Source organism: Eretmochelys imbricata, chromosome 2, assembly GCF_965152235.1.
Source record: "Eretmochelys imbricata isolate rEreImb1 chromosome 2, rEreImb1.hap1, whole genome shotgun sequence".
In the NCBI taxonomy this organism is placed as follows: domain Eukaryota; kingdom Metazoa; phylum Chordata; order Testudines; family Cheloniidae; genus Eretmochelys; species Eretmochelys imbricata.
The window spans coordinates 177,320,778-177,348,433 of NC_135573.1; the positions used below are offsets into that span (position 1 = coordinate 177,320,778).

Genomic DNA, 27,656 nt, shown 5'->3' on the forward strand with positions numbered 1-27,656 from the left:
AGAATCTGAAGTGCCTTCCAATATCTGAGAGGGACGAGGTGTGGAGAATGCTTTCAGATGACTTAAAAGAGCCACATTCGAATGCAGAAACTACAGAACCTGAACCACCAAAAAAAGAAAATCAACCTTCTGCTTGTGGCATCTGACTCAGATAATGAAAATGAACATGTGTTGGTCCGCTCTGCTTTGGATCGTTATCGAGCAGAACCCATCATTAGCATGGAAGCACATCCTCTGGAATGGTGGCTGAAGCATGAAGGAACATATGAATCTTTAGCACATCTGGCACGTAAATATCTTGCGATGTCAGCCAAAACAATGCAATGCGAATGCCTGTTCTCACTTTCAGGTGACATTGTAAACAAGACGTGGGCAGCATTATCTCCTGAAAATTGTAACCAAACTTATTTGTCAGAGCGATCAGCTGAGGTAGGACTGAGTGGACTTATAGGTTCTAAAATTTTACATTGTTTTGCTTTTACAGTGCAATATTTGTAATCAAAAATAAATATAACATGAACACTGTACACATTGTATTTCGTGTTGTAATTGAAATCAATATATTTGAAAATGTAGAAAACATCCAAAAATATTTAAATAAATGGTATTATATTATTGTTTAACAGTACGATTAATCACAATTAATTTTTTTAATTGCACGATTAATCACGATAAATTTTTAATCGCTTGACAGCCCTAATGAAAACACAAAGTAATTGTACGCAGGTGGAGTTTCTAACATGTTCTGAACAAAACATACATAAATTGTATATTGCCATACTTACCTTTTTCTTGGCATTTGGCTCTGCTGGTAACTCAAAAACAAGAGAACATATACCAAAGTCTAAACTTTCTCCCCGCAAGATTGGCCGTTCCAAGAGTTTTCCCCGCAAGACCGCCTCTATCCCAGCTTCTAGTTTCCTCTGCCTCTTCTGTTCCAACCCCTTTTATACCCAGGTTGGAGTTAACAAGATGCATCTGCCACTGTGACTCAGATGTAATTTCCCTGCACTTTTTCAAACGACTCGACAAGCCCTCGATCCCTCTGCAAAGTCTGCCAGCCACTCTGTTACAGTAATAAAAGTATGAACCTTGTGAAGAAAGCAACTTAGCCCAAACCGTCTACAGCTCTTTGCCTACAAAATGGATATAAACTATATTTTTCTTCTCCTGCTGCTTACTGTTACTAAAATAGTTTAAACTTAATCTGAAGTGTCCAACCAGTTGAATTGTTACTAAAAATCTACTCCTTGCTAATTGGTATAGAAAAAGTTATATTAACTGCTGCTTTCTTTCTTTTACTACATATAAAAATTATTTGTTGGTCATTTTGATTATATTAAATGTAATAGATGGACATTAGACCCATCTTGACATAACAGTACAGTATACTTAGAATAAAAAAATTAAAGGTTCCTAAATATGTATTAGTTAAGTGGAGCCTGAATCTATCAAATAAATAATTGCAAATACTTTAAAACCATGTTATTTACCCCGCACACAATGATGGCCCAGTGATTAAGTGTGTATTCATACTCTTTTTAATACTAATACCTAGTTCTTATATAGTATTTTTCATAAGTTGATCTCAAAGCACTTCACAATCAAGTATATTACTATGTACATAATTAATAATTATTTTACACAATTAAGTACACTTCTTTATTGATATTATCAATCGAACAGACCTGTAGCATAAATCTGTATTAAGAATTATATGTATGCATCATCTGTGTAGTAATATTACTAATACATATATTCTGAGCTATAAATTAACACAAATTTCCAAAACACTGAACTTCCTGTCTTGGTTCTCAGCTAATTTTAAAATGACTAAACACAACTTTGTAATGAAAAATAAAGTTGAGACATTGAACATAATAAGGTATTAAAAATCCGCAACAGTAACAGAATTTCATCTTGACTAATGCCATTGCTACATTCTCCTATCCGACAGATGGGGAAGACCTCGGTAAGCAGCACAAATAAATGCATATCTTGGGAGCAATGAAGAAAAGTTGATCTGTTGGAGGGACTTACATGACACACTCACCAAGTTGATTTTGGGACATATATATCAGCAAAATGCTCCTTTGGTTTGGCCACTGCAGGTGCTTTTAGCTCAATGTAGATACATTTAGCATTTCATTTCCTTGACAAATGGCTGCAATAAGGCCAGCACCAGAAAAAAAAAGGGGTGGAGTTACCGCTTAGCTGAAATAACTGCCATATTGCAGCCCTCTCCTATGTGGAGCCACTAAATAGAGGGAAGAAGATGTGTGTTTTCCACACACAACAAACTAGCAAGAGATTTCAAGCAAAGGGGACATAGCGGCTTTGGGGGAAAATACAGCATTTCCCTTAAGTTAGCATGCTGAAAGTTTAAAAGATAGACATTTCTCAGCATGAATAATGTCTAAAATGTCTATCAATCTCTATCATAACTGCAGAGATGATCACATCAGGTTACAACACATTTTCTATAAACCTTTGCATCTTTTCAGAGATAATAATGCAAATGTGGTCTTTTATTGACTCCAAACTCATACATGCTGGGATGCTGTGGTTGCACCCTGCAGTGCTGAAATAGTTCTCAAATATCTTTACAGTGATGAAGTAAATGAATACATTACAGGTTTAAATTCAATTTTTTTAGTTAATAAAATCCCAGACCTCTTTTACAAATTGTGCAATATGTCTTATTATATGGATTCAGGTACAATACTTGACAAAAGTTTAGATAAACAGTATATTATACTTCCTTAAAAGAATGGATTTATCACATACTATCACATATTTAATTCTGTTGTCATCTATTGTAACCCTGCCCTGATCAGTAGTGACCAAAGCTATTACCATCAAAATTAATGAGAAAGAGTTGGTGGTCTCAGCTCAACCCCTAGTGACCAGGTTTACACTAACCACCTGCATAACTGGTAAATCTGATGGTGTCTCAGCAGAATGACATGGAGTAAACTGGCAGGGGACTGAATTATTCATCCAAGCCTAAAGCATGTCCTCCCAGGTTAGATTTGAGGCACTTTGGCAAAACAGTTTGGACAACATTGCATTGCTGCTTCCTGTGAGGTACCATAACTGTTCTGTTTAGGTTAAACAGGAGACTTTGGTTCCCAAGGCTACCAATCAGGCCTTTCACTGAATCATTCTACCTCTCAGTGTTATTGGGTTTTTTTTAAATGCCTAGATCACTTACACACACACACATACTTTACTATTTAATATTAAGAAGTATATAATCAATTATAGGCCCCATTTCATACTTAAGTACATGAGTAGTCCCATTGACTTTAATGGGACTACTTAGTTGCTTAAAGTCAGGAAGACGCTTAAATACCCTGCTGAGTTAGGCCATAGCACTGATTTTTGCCTTTAAGGGGCCAAATTGGTGGAAATTCATTGATTTCAATTAAGTTACACTTATTGCAGGATGAGTTCCTCCTCTGCTCCTAGTGAAGAAGTGAAGGCTCATGCCCACATGACTGGCATGCTCAAAATGAAGTTATTTAAAACAGCTGTGACACCTTTTCCAAATTTCCTGTATTGTGAAACGACAGCAGTGTCTGTTTCAACATTGTCTTCCAGTCAACTTGTAAAGAAATAAACCATCTCCAGATGCTCTTATTTGGTGTTTATTTTTCCATCAGTCGTCTATAATGAGAGAGAGAGAAAGCGTGTGCAGTGAGAGTGAGAGTGTTTGCGTTTAGTTCTACTACAACGAGAGAACTGACAGAACTGAAAAGAAGAAAAATTTTGTGACAGCAAATATTTCTCAAAGAACCAGCAATTTGCAGTTATTTTTGCAAAGTTTTGTCATATGGGATATATCCACACATTTACTTGATTTAAAAATTGCTTCTCATTTTTTCCTTTGATTTCATTTCAGTTATAATGGCTACATTTAGTTGATCACATTTTAATTTTTAAAATGGTGGGACAGCATATTTAGGGGATAAGGACATGAAGGATTGTTATATTGATTTCCAAGTATTTTAAACTTCCATAGAAGAGATGCTGAATGTCATACTGGTTTGATTAGTATTAAGAATATTTATAACTGATGCTATTTCTAACAGACTAATTACTGGGTAGGTGGGAGCCTATCAAAAAAAAAGGCAGTTCTAGAAATCAGTCTTTAACTTAATGGCTAGATATATTATTGAGTGTCAAGTTACAGGACCAACACACTGCAAAACTTTAAGTGTATAGTCACATTAATGGTACCTAGGAAAAGGGCATGTAACAATGAAAAAGGAACAAGTCCTAATAATCAATAGGTTCCTAGTATGGATTGCATGTTAATAAGGGTCAGTTTTGGGGGGCCCAAACTCCTGCAGAGGGATGGACAGGCACTGAGCCTGGGCCTTTGCATTGCAAGTTGGGTGTAATCATCAATGTTTTGCACAGCTTGCAGCATCCCTTGTCTAGTCCTTCAAATTTTGGGTGAGATAACAGTGAGGGGGGAAATTTAGCTTTTAGCCCCTTTTAGCTGGCTGAGGTGGCTAAGAGCTGGTCCCACTCCTTTTTTTTTTCTTGATACCTGGCAACCAAATTGGGATCCACACTGTAATGTCTTCAACCCGGTAACTGTTGCAATCCTGCTTTGGACCTTCAGGAGTTAGGTTAAGTTAACAACATTACAGCCTCCATTTTTTGCCATGCTCATGTGTCTGTCTCTTTTTCCACTGTTGAGCTAGGGTCAAAACTCCTGAAATATCACCTTTACATCTTCTCTCTCTCATGTTGCCCAAGAGTTTCCTTTCTAGTGCTATTACTGGTCGGTTTTTGTTTGCCATCCTCTTACTAAGGCTATTTGTGAATTATGGGAATATCCCCTTTTATGGGCCATTACACATAGCACAGGTATGTATGAAACGACAAACACCTAGCAAAGTGTCCCCAGTGTGAGCTTCAGTGCACCTCTAGCGCTGCCCTAAACATCTGAAACTCATCTGGGGCATCCCAAAGGACTCTTTAATCGCTGATCAAGTGTTTGGCTTTTTTAAATGAGATTCATATCTCTTTTGTGATTTTCAGGGCTCAGCTGAAAAACCCAGAAAAGGCAGCTGGACAGTAGAAACACACTATAGCCTTGTCCACACAGTTATTGTACTATTATTTGGGTTAGGGATGTGTTTTTTTTAAAAAAAAAAAAACAGAACAGGTAAAGCAATACGTTCCCTAGCGTGGATGCAGCTATACCTCTATAAAGATCCCTTATCGCCAGTATATCTTATTTTCCTAAATTTACAGGAATAAGCTATACCAGTATAAACACCATTATATCAGTATAATGCCATCCACATTAGGGGGTTGTAAAACTTTAATTACTCCAGTTTCAAACCGATTTAGTTAAAGGAGTACAAAAACTGTGTGCAGACCAGCCCTTTTTCCCAGAGAAGAAGCCCAGGCTATCTTCCTTCACAGGAAATTCCTGGACACAGTCTGACACTGAAATTAAGAAATTCTAAAACAAGTCAAAACTCAACTACAGTTACCTGAAATCATATATTGAAAATTGGCTTTGAGCGTCCAAAGCTTTTGCCTTTGATATCTGTGCAGACTCTTTCTATCCTAACTTCACTTAATTCAGTTTGGATACATGTCTACTTCATTGTGATATTTTGAAAATGAAAGATAGAGGTTTTTCTTTACCTAAAGATCAAAAACCTTCTTAGGCTGATAAGCAATGTACATATTACTTTCCACAACTTTTAGGGGAAAGAGTACACAACAAGTGAAGAAAAATACTCTCTTCAGCTGAAATTGCTGAGGGAATTTAAGTTGGCAAAATATTAGTTCTCAAGCTCAAATTTGATCAGGACGCTACTACTATTATTATTAAAAACTGCCTCAGGATCTTTAGTAACCGAAAGTGCATGCAACTATGAATGTATAATACAAGCAAATGACTGCATCCGGCAGCACAGTGTCTACCACCATTAGGCAGCGGCACTGGTTCAGTACAGACTTTGTGGGAAGAATGCCACGTACAGAATCACCAGCACCAACTCCTCCAAGCACTTAGATATACCTTAGAAGACAGACCAAGGACAACCCCACTTACCTTGCAAAATGTGATGGGATTACAATGTAATAATTTAAGGATGTGTATTATTACGTATAATGAAACCCATATTCACCAAACTTTGATAAACTGAAATTCTTGGGGTAATTTCAGCTCAGTTACGACTCCAAATTTGCACTGTATCCAAGAATGAAAATGCCAGTCAGATTAACATGCTGTTAGGAACTTCAAAGAAATTACACCCCAGCAAGCACTGTTCCTTGAAAGCTCAATGGCATGGCCTTCAGTGCATTCCAAGATTACAGGACCTTAAGTACAGACTCTTTGAAACTGACTGGCATCACTTCACTGAGCTCCAGGATTAGTGAACCAGTGTGCAACCTCTCTAAAGAGAGAAACCAACCAAAGGGCTTTGAAAAAGCTGTGTCGTGAATTGCTAATGCTGGAGCATAGTGAAGAAAGACAACTGAAGTTTTGAAAAGGTCAGTGAGAAGCTTCTCACTAGGCTCCTGAACTGAGAACCCATAATGCAACTTTTTGAAAACGTCCTTGCAGGCTCCCTCTTTAATTTCAAAACCAGTTCAGGAAATTTATGATCTTCATAAAATGGGAGTCTATAATAGAAGGGATTGCTCTTCATAACACATGTAGGCATATGTATTACTAACATACACGCACACACACTTTTCAGTAACAGCATGCTGTGACACTTTTGTATTTTTATGTCTGACTTTGTAAGCAAGTAATTTTTAGTGAAGTTAAATTTGGGGTACACAAGACAAATCAGACTCCCAAAAAGGGTACAGTAGTCTGAAAAGGGGTACAGTAGCCACTGTCCTAGAGTGGGCAGGAACCATAATTTTGTCTCAAGGGGAGTTTTATAATTCTGAAATCTCTTTGGTTTCAGAACAGAAAGAAAACAAAAAATTCAAATTTTTCCACAAACATTCTGGAAAAAATTGCATTTTTGGTCAATCAACATGTTTCATTTTGACAAAATTAAAAGTGTTCATTTGGATTTCAACTGTTGATATCATACTTCCTAGTGTTAAAAATTGAAATGAAAAGTCATTTTGAAATGGAAATTGAAACATTTCATTTTGAAAATTGTCTAAATGGAATGTTTCAATCATATTGAAAGATGTGGGGCATTTTCTCCAATTTTCACTTCAAAACAATTTTTTTAAAGGCAACATGTTCTCACAAAATGCTTTGCTTTTTCTGGAAAAACATTCCATTGGAAAATTTCCAACCAGGTCCAATACTTAAAGAGATAAATACAAAATTTAATTCCTCTCTTTCACTTGTCTACTAGAAATTACTTCCAGAAACACTGTATAACCTAAAGGCCTTCATGAACTGTTTTTCAGTCGCAGGAACGGTTTTATGTAACAAATTCTCTGCAGTATTATAGACAAGAATATAATTTCACTTGACTTGAATAACCCTTAGTGGACTGCAAAACTGTTTCAGTAAATATTAACCACTGAAGTGATTCAAAACATGGTCCTTAAAGTGCATCACTTTAAAAAAAAGAAACTAAACACATTAAAATACATTTTGTTTCTTGAGTTGCTTTTTGTGTTCATAACTTCAATTGTGGAAGCTTTTACCAGATGCTAGGAAATTTTTGCCAGGACGTGTTCAAATGAAATGATTTACAGAATATGATATAGTCTAGAGATTAATAAAACCCACCAATTTCACAGGCTTTCACAAATAATAAGATGAAAACATCAGATAATTTCCAACTATCAAATATTTCAATTCTTAACTTTCTGTTTTTGAGGCATATTCAGCAGAATGGCTAAAGGAACTGTATTAGTCTTCTGGGACATGAAAAATAAGGGTTCTGTAAAAATGTTAAATTAATTTTTATAGTGATGCAAAGTCAGGAAAAGGTTGTTAAGGGATGGCCTTCTGCCACAGGGTGGAGTTTTGTTTTGGTATCCTTTTAGAGCTTGCAGGTGTTTGGCATGAGCTGAAATCAGAGCCAGCTGTGATATTTCAACTCTGATATTTCCCTCCCAATACTTCTCAGAAGTGATGCATCAGGATGATGTCTTACACCTGATGTACTCAACTTGTGTGGTATGTCTGTAACTGTTCTGCTAAAAAATACCATTTCAGGACTTTCATTTTTATTTTCTGCTCACAGCATTGATATGATAAAATGTATCAAGGAGTGTGGTTTTAAACATTAGCTACCAAATTATTAAATTGTCCATAATGCAGCCATCTTATTCTTTTTTTAAATTTCTGCCAGCCATTTGGAAACAACAATGGCGTTGTACGATGACTGTAAAAGACAGAACACCTAATGAAAAAAGTGAGACGAATACTTTCATTCCCCTTACTTAATAGCCACAGATCTTTATGCTTTCATGGCCTATCTGCAGTATGGTGCATACCTGCTTTTGTTTTGTTTTATCTTTTGGAGGAATTTGAATTGTTTCTGTTAAAAAATACATATTCTCTTTTAAGTTTGTATTGTTTGAAAAACCTCAAACCACATTGTATTTCATACACATGTTCCCAAGGGTATGCTAAATAGGACCACACTGAGGTCATCCAGTAAATTTTTAAAACTTTTAAAGAATTCTTTTAATGTACTGTATGATCTTGGCCTGATTAAAAGAACATATTTTAGAAGAAGTCTGAATATAAAACGCTGCAAGCAGATAGCCTATACAGTGTCTTTATAGGACCTTCTATAAATACACTTTTCTCTCTTTCTCTCTCCCTCTCATTTCTTAAGGAAAGCAGTTGTCCCTCTAGCAGGTTAAGAATGTTTTCTTAACTACTGTATCAGTGTCCCTAAAAGAGCAAATGCCTGTCTCTCAACCCTTTTAACCTCTGTCTCCCTCCCCCTCAAAAAGACACTGATTAACTTAGCAGTGAGAATGCCTGCAGTATTCATTTTAACACTACAAATGAATAAAAGATTATAATCAGTTGGGAAAAGGTAGACAACATTTCATTCCATTCATGGAAAAAATGTATCACCTGGCAATCCAGCTTAGTCAAAAACTTCATTTTTTTGGCAGCTCAGTTAGAGTATGATTGAAGCTGTTAATGATGTTAACAAAAAGTCCCAGGGTCGGACAAGTTGTTGTTTCAATCTGAGTTTACAAAGGAAATTATATGGCCCCTTTTTGACCCCCATGGTTCCATGGTGGGTGAAAGATTCACACCTATAGTTGATTAAATTGTATCACCCTTTTAGACTTGCTTCCCTTTCCCTTCAGTCTTGCTTCCATTCCTCTTCAGTTTTACCCCATGTGCTTGGTCTTTGGCTGTTAAAGGCCTTGTGGTGCACTGTAAAGCATTCTGCAGCATTGCTTACAGCTGTGCTGGCATAATGCTTTGATGGTTGTTGACGTGCAATACATTGTGAAGCCTCAGTCACCAGTAGTGTGAGCCCACATCTTATGACTGCTGCTTTATATTATGAATGCCAAAAAACTGAAGATGATTAGGAAACAATGGGGATGAAAATTAATGAAATTGTTTCAAGACTTAATGTTGCTGAATATATATATTATATGATATTATATATATTATATATATTTTAGTACTATTTCTAGTAAAAGACAGCCAGGGGAAGAACCTTCATAGCATGTGGATTCCAAAGGTATCCTAGTCAGAGGTAAAGGAAAGTCTATCCACATCCAAAAGCCACTGGTTTGGATATTGCTTTTGGTTCTCTACGAGGCAAAGCTAGTGGAATTTTAAAACGTTAGCTGATTGTGGTAAATCCTTGAGTTTGAAATCCTACTGCCTTTGTCTACGTTTAGGGCTAAGTGGTGTTTAAAAATGTGTTTATTAACGCAAGTTAGCTAACGTCTCCTAAATACAGATTTTCCTAGTCTAGACAGATCTTGAGAGAAGATGAACGAAAAAGAATTCTTCCATTATTTCAGTGATCATGAAGTCCTTATACTGTATATCAATAAAAGTGGGACAAGCTTTACATATCTGATACTCTGACTATGATTATGGTATGGTCTTGTTGGGAAATGTCTTCTATTCCTGTTATAAATGGGATTTGGGAGTGTTGGGGATATTTGGGTTACAGAACCTGAGCGATTGGTGGATTTTCTGTTCTGCCCAGTCCCAGTCCACTGTAGTACTTTTTGTAGTACAGGAAGTGAATTGACAAGATGGTCTATGAAAGGGTAAAGTTGTTGTTGAAGAGTGAGAATGTGTATAGCATATTGGTGGTTTATGCAGACACGTGAATGCTGATGATGAAACCCAAGGACAGTGATTGGATGCACAGGTGAAAAATAGCATCCCAGAATAAAGGGATAGATGCAAATTCATTAACTTTTTCCTGAACTGGCCCTAAACTTCTGAGTCCAAGTCATTTTTGAGATACTGGATTGGGAAGGGCAATGGAGGACCCATCTACAGATGTCTGGAGTACTCGCCACAAAAATATAAAGTGCAATTACAAATGTAAACAAAATATCCAACACAAATGGAAAACTGAGCTTACTGCTCTCTGCCTTGGTCTTTCTCTTAGATTCACCTCTCAGAGAGATAATGATGTAGAAAATATATCTAAACCAGTGATGTGATGCTAATATTTCAACAAGGGATTCTACCACACATTTCTTCCCATAACTATACGATAAACCCTGAGTTCCAGGGAAAAAGGGCTATTCACTTGTTTTCCCGTTTGAGCACAAGCATTTTCTCAGAACTATAATCAGGAAGTGAGCCAACGCCACTTACTAAACAAACCCATTAAGCCGCACTTCACTAGAAATGCTTACATTTTGTTCCCAAAAAGTGATGAGAACAGAGAGATAGTGCAATATTGAATTCAGAGAAGTGTGTGGAAGTAACACAATTTTTCAGGAAGTTCTATGAGGGAAGTTGGGAATAAGCATGCTCCTTAACAGAAAAATAATTTGAAAAAACCTGGCAATTGGTGCAATCTGGTCCATTTCAAAGGCAAAGGCATCATTATGTGTCTCATGGTAGAGATGATTTAACAGAATCCAGAGGGACAGCAAACTTTGTCAGAAGCAGGGAAACTACAACAGTCCTCCCTTCAATTTGGTATGCAGTTTTCAGCAGGGGCGCTTTAGTGATACTTTCCCCCCTCACCTCCCTTTCAACACATCATCGTTTTAACCTCTAAAAAATCCTCTCTCTCATATCGTCATTGACTTTTTTAAATTTTGTGGCCCATTGAACAAAAAAGTGCAGGATCTCCTTTTCAGTATCACCCTACGTATAACTCCCCAAACCAACTAACCCCTGAGTAAAATAAAGCCTTCTGCAATGTAGTGTACAAAACCCAAGCTTAATCCCTGTGAAAATTATGAAGTGAGAAAGCTGGCTTGGTTATCCTCCACAGGCAAAGTCAGCATTGTGCTACCTCATTTCAAGGAATAACAGTGCATTAATCTACCAAAACTTCCACTCGTATGCAGCAGTAGCTTTATAAATGCAGGCCCTTGGTATACAATAAATGTGTTCCTTTATCACACATTCCTTTTCTGTTCTTTTATTCTGGCGCACAGTCTTGGTATATACTGGTGCACAGCAGACACTACATACAGAACAGATTCATTTATTTCAGTCATCAATTCTATTTTACAATTTTTAGTGATGCATTTTGATTCCTTGAACACTCTCATTCCTTTATCAGATATTTGATTCAGAGGATGTTCACTCTGCATACATTTGCACTCAAGTAGATGTATAGTCTTTATGGAATAGGTTTATTCCAACATCAGAAATTCATTTAAATGAGATTCACTGAGTAGCAAAATAGGTGCAAAATATAGCCTCTTAACTTTGTCTGAGACAGCTGGTTGAGCTGGCGAGAGAACAATCAACCCAACAAGCTCCAATGGGAAAATCAGTACAGTGCCCAGCTTTCATATGTTTATGGGCATAAGAAGGTAAAAACATTTTAACCAAATGTATGGTATCTGTTATGAATAAAGAAACATTTAACTTTGTGAAATACTAAAAACAAAAGACAAATTCCTCTTAGCTCTTGGGAGCTCCTAGCCAAGAAAAGGCTCAAAATATTTCTGCATCATATTTTTATTTAACTGTATTCAAAGTTTGATAATTTTATCAATATACTTTGTAGTTACACCTGCAATAAAGACTAGGATGATTGCTTGTGAGAGTGAAGAATTATTTTCCCGCACTGCAGTATTTGCATAGAAAAATGTTATGGATTCTTGCCCTCCTGTCCTCTGAAGAATCAGATATTGACCACTGATGAAAGCAATATACTGTACAAGACTTGATGTACCAATGGCCTGATGCAATATGGAAAAGGCTATATTTCCAAATGTGCAATCCATTTTAGGGTCATCAGTTAATGATTGTTGTAATCATACCATGTTACTAGCCTCATACTCAACACAAATGATTTGAATCACATTTTTATAGGTAGTTGAAAGCTGGTGTGGAGGAAAGCAATTGTTATTTGAATATTTGTAAAACATGTTATTAATGTATCACAAAGGCTCCGTGAGAACTGACCTGAGGATCCGAGAATACTTGCTGCATACTGTTGATTGGACCATATGGAACACCACTACCTTCAAAGAGTTCAAGCCATTTGGTGGTCATTTTTTCTGAAAACCTAGGAACAAACAAGGAGCATGTGGTTTAAACTCTCCGTTTCAGATTCCAAAGAATGCACAGCAACCCCACCCCCCTCACTGACTTCTTCCCAGGCAGTCAATAATACAACAAAAATGTGCTGCATGTGTTCCTTGGAAATGCAAAGACTACGCCTTAGGGCCAAGATCATGGTTAGACTGACTTATAATTCTATCTGATTGTCTGATGCAATCCAGCAATGATGCAAACCAAAATTATCAACATTTCCAAATATGGATCAATGGGTTTCCTTGAGTCCTTAATTACAGTAATGTGCTTCACATTTTATTTATTTATTTAACAACAAAAGAATAGACATGATGTGGGTAAGAGTCCAATGTATGAAAGTGTCCTATTTTTGATCATAAAGATCACTGATTTAAAGCAGTACAATGTTTTTCCTCTGTTACATTTGAAACATATGTCAGACTTAACAAAACACAATTGTTGGTCAGATAACAACATCAACTACATATTTATTTGCTGTACGATTATATAATCTGTCCTCAGGACATCCGGTTGAGCATATGTGTGCTCTGCTTATCCTGTGTAATCCAAAATTCCAAGTCTTTTTATACCATTTGTAAAGCTTAGCTCATTTCCTTGAAAGCATTCAATTTTCAGCGAGTCGGAAGTCCTTCTCTCTACCGTATTTCCCTCTTGAGATATTTCCATAAGTGCAATTCTATTTCTTGTCTGCAAGGCAGAATTACCAGTGTCCAGGCAGCACAAATGGTCCTGAAGCAAAGGCAGTAACTAGCAAGTATAAGATGATATTTTCTATTGGTTTCTGGATTTCTGAAGCAGAAATGAACTGACATGGATTCCACCTCCTAAATGTCCTGAAGATACATAACATGATAGTCTGCCAAGATATTGGACAGGTTTAAAACCACTGAGGGGGGACAATTGGCATACTAGATTCAAACACACAAAGGAACTGACATGTCGTATATTTCCTGTTAAGTTTTCCTGCATAACTGGCATTCTCTATTTCACCATTTCCAAGTTCCTGAAGTCTAATAATCAACAATATTAACAACATTAAATTTTAGTTCAAGAATGCACTTTTCCCAAACATCTCTGGATGTCTAATAAAAACGTTAAAACAAATATTAAACACAAAGGCAACAGAGACAACTATATCAGAGTCAAAGAGACCCTATGGATAACTTGTACACACTATTTGTATTTTCATGTATAATCTGTAACTGGCTGCAAAGTATTTTGTGATACTTGGGACTGAAAATGCTAGGGAGATACGCTATGCTGCAATGTTCTGTATTGCATATTGTAAATTATATTGCACTGATTGCCTATCCTAGCTTCACTTACAGTTCTCTTTTCTGTACAGAAGGGGTTTTATCCAATTTTCATGAAGTAAATTTAAATTTAATTTATACTACAGGCAGTGATAATTATCCAACATTAAGGTGAAATTCACCCTAGTGCACAAGGCATTTGCATTTCAAAGCACTGAGACAAAAGAGTTCTTTAAGATATTTTGTTCCTATGGGTACTTCATGCCAGGATCTGCATGGGCCCATTCTCATTTAATGGGAGATACTGTCAACAGTGTCCACACCTGCACCCTACACATCATCCTCATTCTCTGGTACAAGGATATATATGGAGGGATGGACCCACCACCACTCCAGTTCCTTCTCAACCATGAAGCCTTCTTGGGAAATCTAGGTTTGTTTTTGGGAAGTTCAGTCAATCTCATGGTTTGATAAATGGGCAGGACCATTGAGCTGTTTGAGACTTGTTGTATTTCCTTTTTTTCACAGGTGTGTAGATGCCAAGGTATTGAGCAAGTCTTTGGGGGGAGTAGAGGGACCCATCCAGGAACCACAGAAGAGTTTCAACCCCTCAAAGGGAAAGTCCTCCACAGTTGTTTTGTATTTCCCAGGGAAGGCTGGAGGATTGCAGCCAAGATACTCAATGCATGGACTATAGTGGTAGCTACAGAGGGCAAAGCTATGACAGTGATGCTGAGCGAGGCCTGAAGGGAAGCCTTGACAATCTCCTGGCCTTCTGTGATGAGATCCTGAAACTGCTCCCTCTGGTCCTGCGGCAGATGTTGAGAAAACATGAAATAATTTGTAAAGTCATATTTTCCCATTGAGGCATAACAGCTGGCCACCATGAATTGCAGAGCAGCCGAAAAGTAGTTTTTGCTGCCAAGAAAGTCTATGCATTTAAGTTGCCTGTCAGAAGGGACTGATCAAGACCAATACTGTCTAGTTCTTACATTAATTGTACTGATGACCAAAGAGTTAGAGGTAGGATAGGAGAAAGGATACTCTGAACCCTTGGAAAGAATATAGTATTTTTTTATCAGTCTGCTTACAAGTGAGTGGTATGGTCACTGGTGTTTGCCACACCAAAGGGGCTAGGACTAACGGACACTGAAGGGCAAAGCAATTTTCCCCAGGGGGAAAGTCTGTAAAATGTTCAGCAAACAATATTGATCTCCTCCAACAGGACCCATAAGGATTTGAGGTCTGGAAACACCTTGAATCATCCCATAGGATGGTGGGGTGTGTGGGCAGGCATAACAGCCTCATCCGGTGAGGAACAGGATTTGTACAATGGTGGTGTCTCCTCCTCTGCGCCTAGCTCCTGCTGTTCTGGAGGTTCTTCCTGTGGAAGGTGGCCCACTGGCAGCAGCTGTTGTTCTTGACCGGACCTCTTGCATGAGAGCACACTGTATAACTGTTCTCATAGAGGTCCCACGGGTTCCAAAAAGCCTACTGTACTGGGCCATAAGGAACAGGGCAGGACCCCAGGGAGCCCTTTCCAGGGTTGATGGGCCAGTTGTCTGCTGGTGGTCTCTTCCTCAAGACACATCTCACGGAAGGGAAGCTAGAAGAGAAAGATGGGGGAAACCTGTATGGACACATCTGAGTCAGACGAGGTATCCTCACCTGTGTCCAGTGGCAGAGCAAGAGGCATCAGTACCAGGGGTCACATCACTACTGGAAGCCTGGGAGGGACCAGTAACTGAACAGTTTCCAGTGGTCAAGTCTTTGTAGAAGGATGCAGTAGGATCAGAGGATAAGTCAGCTCCAGAGGGTAAGTTGATACTGGTGGGAAATCCCTCTTGGTACCCCTCAAGAGAGAATTCATGCTCTTCCAGATTTGGAGATCCTCCTGAGACAGGAACCTGGACGGGAAGTGGAGAATCTGGATACTGTTGCGAGGTACTGGGGACGGTAAGGAACGGAGGTCCATATGCTCTTTACTGTGATCTGAGAAGGATAATACTGAGGACAATTACTTTAAGACCTTGGACTTGGAGGAATCCTTGTGTTTAAAATGCTCCAGTTCTGGTACTGATGCCGGTGCTGCATGAGGTTACTTGCCAGGAGGCATCTCGGTGTGTTGCATGTTGGGATCTTTTCTGGTGGCACTGTGAACTCAGTTCCAGAGGAGGTAGAAGCCTCAGTGATATCAATACCAGGATGTGAGAACTCCTTGTTTCTGATCAGGAGAGTGACTTTCTTCTTCTCTTGGTCTCTGTTTCTGGAGACCGTGGTCTCTTCTTTTAGATGGTTGCAAAGAATCTGAGAGCCCCCACGGTCTTTGCTTAATGAAGTTGGGGCTGGTGCAGTACCAGCGCACTCTGAGCAGTGGAGGCTTGAGAATGAGGGGCCCGGACCCCATGGGTCTCAGAGAATGCGCCATCAGCAGCAGTTTCAATCTGTCCCCTTTCTGGATCTGCTTCTGAATTCACTTGCACTTAGAGAGGACATGGGTCTCTCCAAGACAGCCAAGGCAGTTGGAATGCCTGTTGCTGAAGGGGAAGAATCTGTGGCAGGTCTGGCAGGGTATGAATTCCAAGGTCTTGGGCATAACCCGCCAGGAAAAGCTGGAGATGGAGAGGGCTGAATGGAATGTAGGCCCAAACAAACAAAAAAGGATGGGGGGAGCACAAAGTTGTGCTAAATTCAATAGAAAAATAACAGTAAAATGAAACTATAGCAAAGAAATCAAAAATAAAAAAATAAGAAAGAAAAGTCAGCAAGCTGCGTAGCTAGCTAAAGGACACAATGACCCTCTGTCTCAAGCTGCAGGCAGCTGAGAAGGAACTGGAGCAGCAGCAACTCCACCCCTCCCTACATAGCTTTATACCAGAGCACAAGGATGTGTAGACAGCAGACCTGTGGATACGGCTGACAAAATCTCTGATCAAGTGTGCACAGGTGCACGCACATCCTCACAAGGAGCACCTCTGGGGACAATAACTTAAAGAAGAATGCTAGTGCATAGGCCTTGTGTTGGCCTTCTGCAGAGGAGGAAATTTCACCTTTAGTGAATACGTTTAACAAAATCATAATGGTAGAAATGGAGAAGTAGTAATACAACTACTACTAATAATAATAAACAACAACAGAACTAATTTGTGGTCATGGGATAGAAATATTAAACCCATATCACATGGTCAGCTGAAACCACCTATTCTCAAGTACAACGTTTGATACAACTTTTTTATTCTTTTTTAATCCATTTTAATTATATATTTGATTAATATCAAAGTAACTTCCTGGCAAAGATTTGCTTAGGAACATAGGTGCAGGCATAATGAATCTGACTCTTAATCCATCCAGTTCAGTATCCCCTCTGACAATATCCAGAACCAAATGCTTTAGAGCAAGAAACCCCACAATAGAGAGATGTGGGGAATCTCTCCCCCCTTGATGGTCACATACTGGTCCCTAACAGAAATTGATTTAAGCTCTGATGTATGGGAAGAAGAAGAACTGGGAAGGCAAATGCTGCATTTGGAAGACTCAAAAACATCTGGCAACTCAGAAATATCTCTCTCAAGACAAAACTGAATGTGTACAAAGCAATTGTTATCGCCATCACAACATATAGTAGTGAGACATGGCAACTTACCAAGAAAGATATGCAAAAGCTGGATGCATTTCATCACAAATGTCTGAGACGAATATTGGGAATAAAATACAGAGAAAGGAAGATGAATGAAGAAGTCAGAAAAATTACTGGACAAGGTACCCTCTCACAAATAATCTACAAAAGAAGACACCAGTGGCTGGGACATGTGCTGAGAATGGAAAAACAATGCTTACGAAGTACTGCCCTTGAATGGAAGCCGAAAATGCAAGAAGAAAGAGAGGAAGACTGTGAATAACATGGAAATGAACAGTTCTGAATGATATCAAGCACGGCAACATGCAATGGGAAGATTTGGAGAGAAGGGCAGTTGACAGGCAAGGATGGCAAATGTGGGTAGCCCAATGTGCAGCAAAGCACAGGAGGAACTGGTCTAAGGTACGGGTTTTATCTCCCTTCCAATATTCTTTTTTGTTTTAAACTATTCTAAACCTGCATATTCTTTTTTATCCACATAAATGTCCAATCTCTCTTTGAATCTTACTACGTTCTTGGCCTCAAAGACATCCTGTAGCACTGAGTTCTGCAGTCTAATTACACACTGTAGGTATTCACTGAACTTTCCACAATGATGCAGGTCCCTGACCTGAGCTGATAGAGTTAAATTAGAGCTGTGTAAAGTGTATGAGTAGTTCACAATTTCCCCTGTAATGGCATTACTTTGCCTTTATCAGCATTGTTTTGATTTGCCATTGTGCTGCCCATTCACCTAGTTCAAGTGTCTCTGAAGTTCCTCACAGTCCCTCTCTGGTCTTGAGTAAATAATGCAAGTCATCTGCAAATGTTGCTCCTTCCCTTTCCAGATCATTCATAAATATATTAAACAATACAAGATACAGTATGAAAGCTTGGTGCACCCTCCTGCTAACCTACTGCAAAAATGAAAACTGATAGTTTAACACTACTCTTTGCTTTCCCTCACCTAACCAATTTCCAATCCATGACAATACATGCCCTGTCTTCTTCTGTCTACTTAGATTTTTTTTAGCAGCCTCTTGGGTGAGGAATCCTGTCAAACCGGTTGTTGTCTTCAAGGTGTTTTATTATTCTATTTTTAATTACTGTTTCAATCAATTTACTTTGTACAAACGTAAGATTACTGGTCTGCAATCTCACAGATGACACCTAGAGCCTTTTTTAAATATACACAACATTTGCTACTTTCAATCCTCTAGTACAGCAGCTGTTTTTAATGAGTGTCCGTATATTTGCTAGTACTTTAGCCAATTCCCACTTGAGCACCTTTATAAGTCATGGCCTAATGCCTAATTGCACTTTAAATTAGCAGTTTTCCAGCGCTACTACTTCTGACACCTTAATCTCTGCTAGTGCCTCACCTTTATTATCAGGAAAAAGATCCATAGTGCCGATCTTCCTAATATCCTTTGTGGTGAAGATTGATGCAAAGAAATTTAGCTTCTCAGAAATGTCCCTATCTTCTTTAATTACTCCCATTAGCCTTTGGTGATCCAGGGAACCCAATGATTATTTCACAGGCTTTCAGCTTGTGATGTACTTCAGGAATTTCTTGCTCTTCTTGCTAACAAAATGAATATAGATGTGCCCCACAGTAAAACACGGATGGTTATTGAATGAAAAGGATACTCTGAAATTGGAGTCCTTTCAACAAGAGTGTCAATTACTTAAGGCTACATAAACATTATTCTCCCATGGCAAGTCTGATTAATTTTCAAGACAAGTACATTCATCATCACTGGAGTTACACAAGTGATCTTGATTATTCTGTGAAGTAAATGCCTGTCAATTTCAAAACATACTCCCTGGGCTGCAGGCCCTCCAGCAGCAATGGGAGGAGGCCTTTAGAAGTTTTAGTATTTTTCTATGCTTTTTCCTGTCCGGCAACATAGGAGAACTTATTGAAATTTTGTGGAAAACAAAAGGGGCAGTCTTTTAAAAACACATAGCTAAAAAAAAGAAAATCCCATTTTGATCACGTTCTTGATCTTTTTATTTATTTTTTGTGGGGGCTGGAGAGAACTCCTAAAAGCATTAAATTCAATCAGTCAGAGATGTACCATCTCTACATTCCATCATCCCTAAAGGAAACATCCATCATTTTCACCTGCAGTTGAAGCTCTTGACCTAAACCTAATGTGGGATATCTTCCTATATCTGTGCTGAAAAGCAGTAAGAGCATATTTTTATTACACACACAGAGGCAAAACTGTTTAAAATAATGGTCTATATTCAGCTTACTGAAGCAAGAATATACAAGCTACTTTGTCCTCAGATTTCAGAGTGGTAGCCATGTTAGTCTGTATCAGCAAAAATAATGGGGAGTCCTTGTGGCACCTTAGAGACTACAAATTTATTTGGGCATAAGCTTTTGTGGGTTAGAACCCACTTCATCAGATGCTTGGAGTGAAAATACAGGAGCAGGTATAAATACGTGAAAGGATGGGGATTGCTTTACCAAGTGTGAGGTCAGTCTAATGAGATAAATCAATTAACAGCAGGATACCAAGTGAGGAAAAATAAGTGGTAAGAGAGTGGTCCATTACAGACAGTTGACAAGACGGTGTGAGTAACAATAGGGAGAAATTAGTATTGGGGAAATTAACTTAATTTCTTAATTTCTTGAATTGAGATGGTTGATGTTGAAAGTGCTGAATACTATACAATTTTGAGATAACAGAAAACTAATGCTTTCTCCATCAGGAGCCCAGGGCTGTGAAATTCTCTCCCCACAAAGGTACTTATGTGGCAATCTTCAGGATTATGTGCAAGATTTTTTTTTCCTTTGCACAGTTTAAAAAAAATACTTTTTCTCTTTGTTGTATGGTTTCGTATTGTTTGTTGGCGTCCCCGACTCTGTATAAACTCCAATTTATTAATATTTGCCAAATTACAGTTTTCATTTTTTGTTTTTTTGCTATAGGTTTTATTATTAGGGCACCCTAACTCTTTGAAAACGGGCACCAAAAAATTAAGCAATTATGATTTAATCTCTGTGGTTTCTAAGAGGAAAAAATGGCACTCATGAAACACAAATTACTCAAAACAATGGTCTTCATCAGTAATTAAAAGAGCCAGCAACACAGTAGACTATAACGTTGTACTAAATAGTGCCGCAGTTCTGAAATGTGATTGTGAAGGTGAACCCATCCTTTGCACCTGGGCAGAGCCTCACTGACTTTAAATGGCACTTGGTGTGGATGTCAAGGGTTGCCTACACGACTCGGACCACAGGAATGGTGTCTAATTGTGTATTTAGAGAGAGGTTTTTTTTAAAATGCTTATTCTGCCTTCAGATATGCTCACGCTTCAGCTGAAATCAACAGGAGTCAGCGCCTATTAGTAAGGGTGTGAATGGGGATCAGAGCACAATCTGGCCATTAGGAATTATCTGTAAAGGTATATTTGATCCATTACTGTCAATCATTTCCCTGTATTTGGACACTTCTGAAAAAAGTGGAATTTTTTTGTTTTATTTTATTATATATTAGGGCTGTGAAGCGATTAAAAAAATTAATCATGATTAATCACACTGTTAAACACAAAAGAATACGATTTATTTAAACATTTTTGGATGTCTTCTACATTTTAAAATATATTGATTTCAATTACAACTCAGAATACAAAATGTACAATGCTCACTTTATATTTATTTTTTATTACAAGTATTTGCACTGTAAAAAAAAAAACCAAACGAAATAGTATCGGGGCTAGCCGTGTTAGTCTGCATCCACAGAAACAACACAAAAAGGAGTACTTGTGGCACCTAGAGACTAACCAATTTATTTGAGCATAAGCTTTCGTGAGCTATAGCTCACTTCATTGGATGCATACCGTGGAAAGTGTAGAAGATCTTTTTATACACACAAAGCATGAAAAAATACCTTCCCCCACCCCACTCTCCTGCTGGTAATAGCTTATCTAAAGTGACCACTCTCCTTACAATGTGTATGATAATCAAGGTGGGCCATTTCCAGCACAAATCCAGGGTTTAACAAGAACGTCTGAGGAGGGGGGGAGGAAAAAACAAGGGGAAATAGGTTACCTTGCATAATGACTTAGCCACTCCCAGTCTCTATTCAAGCCTAAGTTAATTGTATCCAATTTGCAAATGAATTCCAATTCAACAGTTTCTCGCTGGAGTCTGGATTTGAAGTTTTTTTGTTGTAATATCGCAACTTTCATGTCTGTAATTGCGTGACCAGAGAGATTGAAGTGTTCTCCGACTGGTTTATGAATGTTATAATTCTTGACATCTGATTTGTGTCCATTTATTCTTTTACGTAGAAACTGTCCAGTTTGACCAATGTACATGGCAGAGGGGCATTGCTGGCACATGATGGCATATATCACATTGGTGGATGTGCAGGTGAACGAGCCTCTGATAGTGTGGCTGATGTTATTAGGCCCTGTGATGGTGTCCCCTGAATAGATATGTGGGCACAGTTGGCAACGGGCTTTGTTGCAAGGAGAGGTTCCTGGGTTAGTGGTTCTGTTGTGTGGTATGTGGCTGCTGGTGAGTATTTGCTTCAGGTTGCGGGGCTGTCTGTAGGCAAGGACTGGCCTGTCTCCCAAGATTTGTGAGAGTGTTGGGTCATCCTTCGGGATAGGTTGTAGATCCTTAATAATGCGTTGGAGGGGTTTTAGTTGGGGGCTGAAGGTGATGGCTAGTGGCGTTCTGTTATTTTCTTTGTTAGGCCTGTCCTGTAGTAGGTGACTTCTGGGAACTCTTCTGGCTCTATCAATCTGTTTCTTCACTTCCGCAGGTGGGTATTGTAGTTGTAAGAATGCTTGCTAGAGATCTTGTAGGTGTTTGTCTCTGTCTGAGGGGTTGGAGCAAATGCAGTTGTATCGCAGAGCTTGGCTGTAGACGACGGATCATGTGGTGTGGTCAGGGTGAAAGCTGGAGGCATGTAGGTAGGAATAGCAGTCAGTAGGTTTCCGGTATAGGGTGGTGTTTATGTGACCATCGTTTATTAGCACAGGACAGGCCTAACAAAGAAAATAATAGAACACCCCTCGTCCCTCTCAGATTTTGGAAGACACTTCAGATTCTTAAACCTTGGGTCGAGTGCTGTAGCTATCTTTAGAAATCTCACATTAGTACCTTCTTTGCGTCTTTTCAAATCTGCAGTGAAAGTGTTTTTAAAACGAACAACATGTGCTGGGTTATTATGTGAAACTGCTATAACATAAAATATATGGCAGAATGCAGGTAAAACAGAGAAGGAGACATACAATTCACCACCCCCAAGGAGTTCAGTCCCAAATTATTTAACACATTATTTTTTTAACAGCATGGAAGCATAACCTCTGGAATGGTGGCCGAAGCACGAAGGGGCATAAAATGTGCAGCATATGTCGCATGTAAATACCTTGTAATGCTGGCTACAAAAGTGCAATGCGAACACCTGTTCTCACTTTCAGGTGACATTGTAAATAAGAAGCAGTCAGCAGTATCTCCCGTAAATGTAAACAAACTTGTTTCTCTTAGCAATTGGCTGAACAAGAAGTAGGACTGAGTGGACTTGTAGGCTCTAAAGTTTTACACTGTTTTGTTTTCAGAGTGCAGTTATGTAAGAAAAAAATCTACATATGTAAGTTGTACTTTCATGATAAAGAGATTGCACGACAATACTTGTATGAGGTGAATTGAGAAATACTATTTCTTTTGTTTATCATTTTACAGTGCAAATATTTGTAATAAGAACAATAATATAAAGTGAGCACTGGGCACTTGGATTGTGTTGTAATTGAAATCAATATATTTGAAAATGTAGAAAAACATCCAAAAATATTTAATAAATTTTCAATTGGTATTCTATCGTTTAACAATGTGATTAAAACTGTGATTAATCGCGATTAATTTTTTGAATTAATCGTGTGAGTTAACTGCAATTAATTCACAGCTCTGTGTAGCAGGGTGCTGGTGCGAAAGCACCTAATTAGCCCCTGCTCAGCCAGCTCCAATCAAGAGAAACAGATTGGTGCTGGTGGAACAGGCCTGATGCCTGGCCTGGGGATTGGCCCCACCTGCGGGCCTGACAAGCCAGCAACTATAAGGGCTGGGAGCCAGTATAAAGGGAGTAGCCAGAAGGAAAGGTCAGGCTCCTGGCTGCAGGCTGACTGCTAGCCAAAGAGGGAACTAAACCTGTAAGCCTTGTAAATAGCTCAACACTGGTGGTGGGAGAACTGTGTGTGTAAATAAAGCCATGGGTGCTGCATAACTGGAAGCCTCTCTGAGCATTACTGGGGCAGTCAGCAGACCTTAGAAGGAGGGGATGGCACTTCCGGGGCAGAGGACCTGTCACACCCTATTATATATATTTTCTTTTTACAAGAGACACCATCATATAACATTAGTCTGTGGTAAGGAACCTGGGATGCAGGCTCTTCTGAATCCCAGGTCCTAACAACTAAAGAAACAAAGAAAGAAAGACCTAGACCTCTTATTGCAGAACTTTGCAGGTCTTTACCTCACCAGAGCAGGATCCAGGCTGCACTCTCTGGTAAGTTTTTTGGAAAAAGCTCCCAGCCCTCTCTGCATTTAATCACACACCAATTACAAAGTTTCTGCAGCCAGGATATTAAAGAAGTGCAGTATTACCTGCAGTGTTTAAAATTAAAGATATTTTAGATTAAAAAAAAATCAAAATATCCTAGTAATCTTTATGGTTGAATGGTCTAAATATGCAGAAAAAAAATAATTCCTCAGTGCAAATAACCCAACTCTCACTGCAAAATTTCTTTGATATTTGATCGCCTGTAAATTAAAAGCTAAAGCCTGATCCAGCAGCTTTCATGCACATGTGTACTCCCACTGAACTCCTGCATTTATGTAACTATAATTATACATTTACAAATTCAATAAATACACTGGAGTAAGAAAACCATTGCTGCTTGCAACACTGCATCCCAAGTTTATAGCCTAGACAAAAATATTCACAGTTTAGCGGTGCAGTCAATTTCTAAAACTAAAGGTAGCTCAGCCTTATATCGGTACTAACATGCACCATGATTTTTCAATCATTCACTCTGCAAGCCAATGCACAAATATTGCTTGTTTCAACACTGTACAGGAAATGTCTAAAATTCAGACTAAAATTGATCAATCTGGATTATCAAACAAAAAGGATAACTCTCCCCCCCCACCCCGTCAACGATGCAGTTTGTTCTTTTAAAACAAAATCTCTGCTTTCTATTTATTTCTACTGAAAGTCAAGAGGCAGCTTTTGCCTGGCAAATCTCTAGCCATTAAAAAGTCTGGATTTCCATCTCGGTTCTTGGGCAGGCAAGGGTCAGAAGAGCTGCAGAAACACACTCAGCCCCTAGAGGATGCAGGCTGGGGAAAGCTAGGAAATGCTCTGCTGCGCTCCTTTCTCAGTCAGTTAGGAAGCAACATCAATGCTCTGAAGAATGTGTCCTCAACCTGGGGGTTGCAAACAGGTGTCTGAAAGTCACGACCACCCTGCATCTCCCATTCATTTCTTAAATGCATGAAAACATTTCCATTCCTATTAGGCTCTGTAAAAGCTTGCTTCTACTGTATCCAAATTTTGGGCCCACGCTAAATTACACTGATAACGCGCCTTTAAATACAAAACATATGTTTTTAACAATGGAGGGCAGAAGCAGAACTACCACCACAACAAGCTGGTTTCAAAGAGAGCCACATGAGCAAATCATAAATCTCCATCACATCTGTGAAAAATGCAGAGAGTACAACCACCTATCAATCATGTGCTTTATGACTACCCAAAAGCATTTGATACCATCCGATACGACCCTCTTTGGAGGACACTAGCAGACATGGGGAATCAAGCAAATTGAAATGGTCCTGGATTATACGAGAAGGGTGGAGAAACAGTGCTTGAAAGAGGGCTTACGGTAGGTTGCAAATGATGAGAGCACAGGGTATTGTAGGTGAGCTACTTCAACCAACCTTGTAATTCCAAAAATGTTTTAAATGACCAATCAAGAAAGCCAGAGACAGTAGCATACAGCCTCTCTCTTTCCCCAGAGAAAGGAAGGAGATAGGAACCTGAGGAGATAGATAAGACTGAGAGCAAAGGGCACTTTGCTTTCTGCTATGCACTGGCATTCACACAGTCATGTTCCAGCTAGTCTTCAAGCTATTTCCACAGAAGTCCAGAGCATAATGTCTACCAATGGTTGCCTGAGAGTTTTGTTAAGACTATCTTTCTTCTTCAATGCACTAAAGCTTTCTAATAGCATGAACAAAACTACCGGACAGTTTGTTAACGTGGTTTCTAAATATTCTGTTTGTTTTTCATGGCTCCCATGTGCTATTATTTTCACATAAACAGTGCTAATAAATGCTATAATTCCCTGATCACATCTTTATTTAAAGTTGTATCCTCCTAAAGCATGACCCAGGAGAGAACCACAGTTGTTCTGATCCTACTGTTAGAAAGAAAGTGCAGTGTTTATAAACACCTGACACAGAGAAAACAAAGCACAGGAGGGGAAAAGAGGATTAGGAAACCATCCTCTCTACCCAAAACAAGCTTAGAAGCTGAGAAGACTGCACCACTGAGGCAGACACTTGAGTTTTCCAGATAGAGCTTCATGCTGTGTCATTTGGGTGACTGCTGAATGGATACGGTGTTGCATACAGTGTAGGAGTCTCTGACATTTACTATATAAACTATAAACAAATGTAAACCATTATCTCTAAGTGACATAAAATGCTGAATAAAGCCCACCAAAAGAAGGAAATTTCCAGTTATGGCTGAAAACACTTAATACCGGAAAAATAATTTTAGGCAAAACAGAATTTATGAGATGGGTTTCAGCCCCAATTTAGCCTTCTAGCATGCTTTTTTCATATGAATGGCTCAAACCATTAGCATTAGTTAATTGTAGATTTAAAATATAGAATTACTTAAGTGAAAAATGGATTTTTAAAACTCTTCATGGATCTTCTCTAACACTGCTTCCTTCCTATCTCATACACTCTTCTGTTCATCTTACAATGATCTCCTCTCTCTTTCCACAAAATAATCACTTTGGTGCAAGAGCCTTCTCCTCTTCAACTACTGCGATCCAGAATAGTGTTCCTGCATCTCTCTGCTCCATCAACCATGCATCTATTTTCCAATATGATCTGGAATCTTTTCTCCCCTCCTAAAAATTCATAATTTCTCTCCCACTTCACCATTAATTATCTCTATAATTGCAGTTAACTCAGTAAAGAATTTTGGACACAGCTTGAAACAACAGATCATTAGTCTGAGTGTACCGTAAATATGTCATTAGACTTTTCAAAATGACTACTAGAGTATCTATTCCAGGGGTCGGCAACCTTTCGGAAGTGGTCTGTCGAGTCTTTATGTATTCACTCTAATTTAAGGTTTCGCGTGCCAGTAATACATTTTAACATTTTTAGAAGGTCTCTTTCTATAAGTCTATAATATATAACTAAACTATTGTTGTATGTAAAGTAAATAAGGTTTTTAAAATGTTTAAGAAGCTTCATTTAAAATTAAATTAAAATGCAGAGCCCCCCGAACCGGTGGCCAGGACCCGGGCAGTGAGAGTGCCACTGAAAATCAGCTCGCATGCCCCCTTTGGCACGCATGCCATAGGTTGCATACCCCGATCTATTCCATAGTCTGTAAGAGTCTCTTGTGTTAGTGCCTAATTAGACCCTTCTCCTCTGAAGCCCTTAATGTCCATGGGGGCAATGCAGTTGCTCTTGACATATTTGCAGATACAATTTGTGATGACAAGCCCATCTTAAAAGATTTTTTATTGTCTGTGGATTAAGGAAATGATAATCAGACAAAGTTTGTCTATGACATAAATGTAAGCACCAATGGCACATGCTGAAACTTTACAATATTGTCAATGTGAAAACCTCCCAACTTTATACCCAGTAAAACCTTTTGGAACAACTGATTGATTTCCTCCCCATTCTTAACATTCTAGTTCACCTTGCAAATTTACAAAATATGGAAACTACTAATTACTCTCTCTTTTTTGCTCTTACCATTCAAAAAACAGCCTAATGGAGATCTCTGGCTATGTGTAGATCAGCCTTGTGACT

At 38.6% G+C, this 27,656-nt stretch overlaps 1 protein-coding gene across 5 annotated transcripts in view; it reads right to left on the minus strand.

The window, feature by feature from the left end:
* SUGCT (succinyl-CoA:glutarate-CoA transferase) overlaps positions 1-27,656 on the minus strand; it is a 479,841-nt gene that overhangs the window by 232,223 nt on the left and 219,962 nt on the right. For 4 of the 5 annotated variants that reach the window (XM_077811004.1, XM_077811002.1, XM_077811003.1 and 1 more), the window contains exon 12: positions 12,566-12,668. In XM_077811004.1, coding sequence (XP_077667130.1) covers positions 12,566-12,668 — 103 coding nt within the window. Of the gene's footprint in view, positions 1-3,583; positions 3,670-12,565; positions 12,669-27,656 lie in introns of those variants that run through there. The other variant, XM_077811006.1, reaches the window with a different exon arrangement.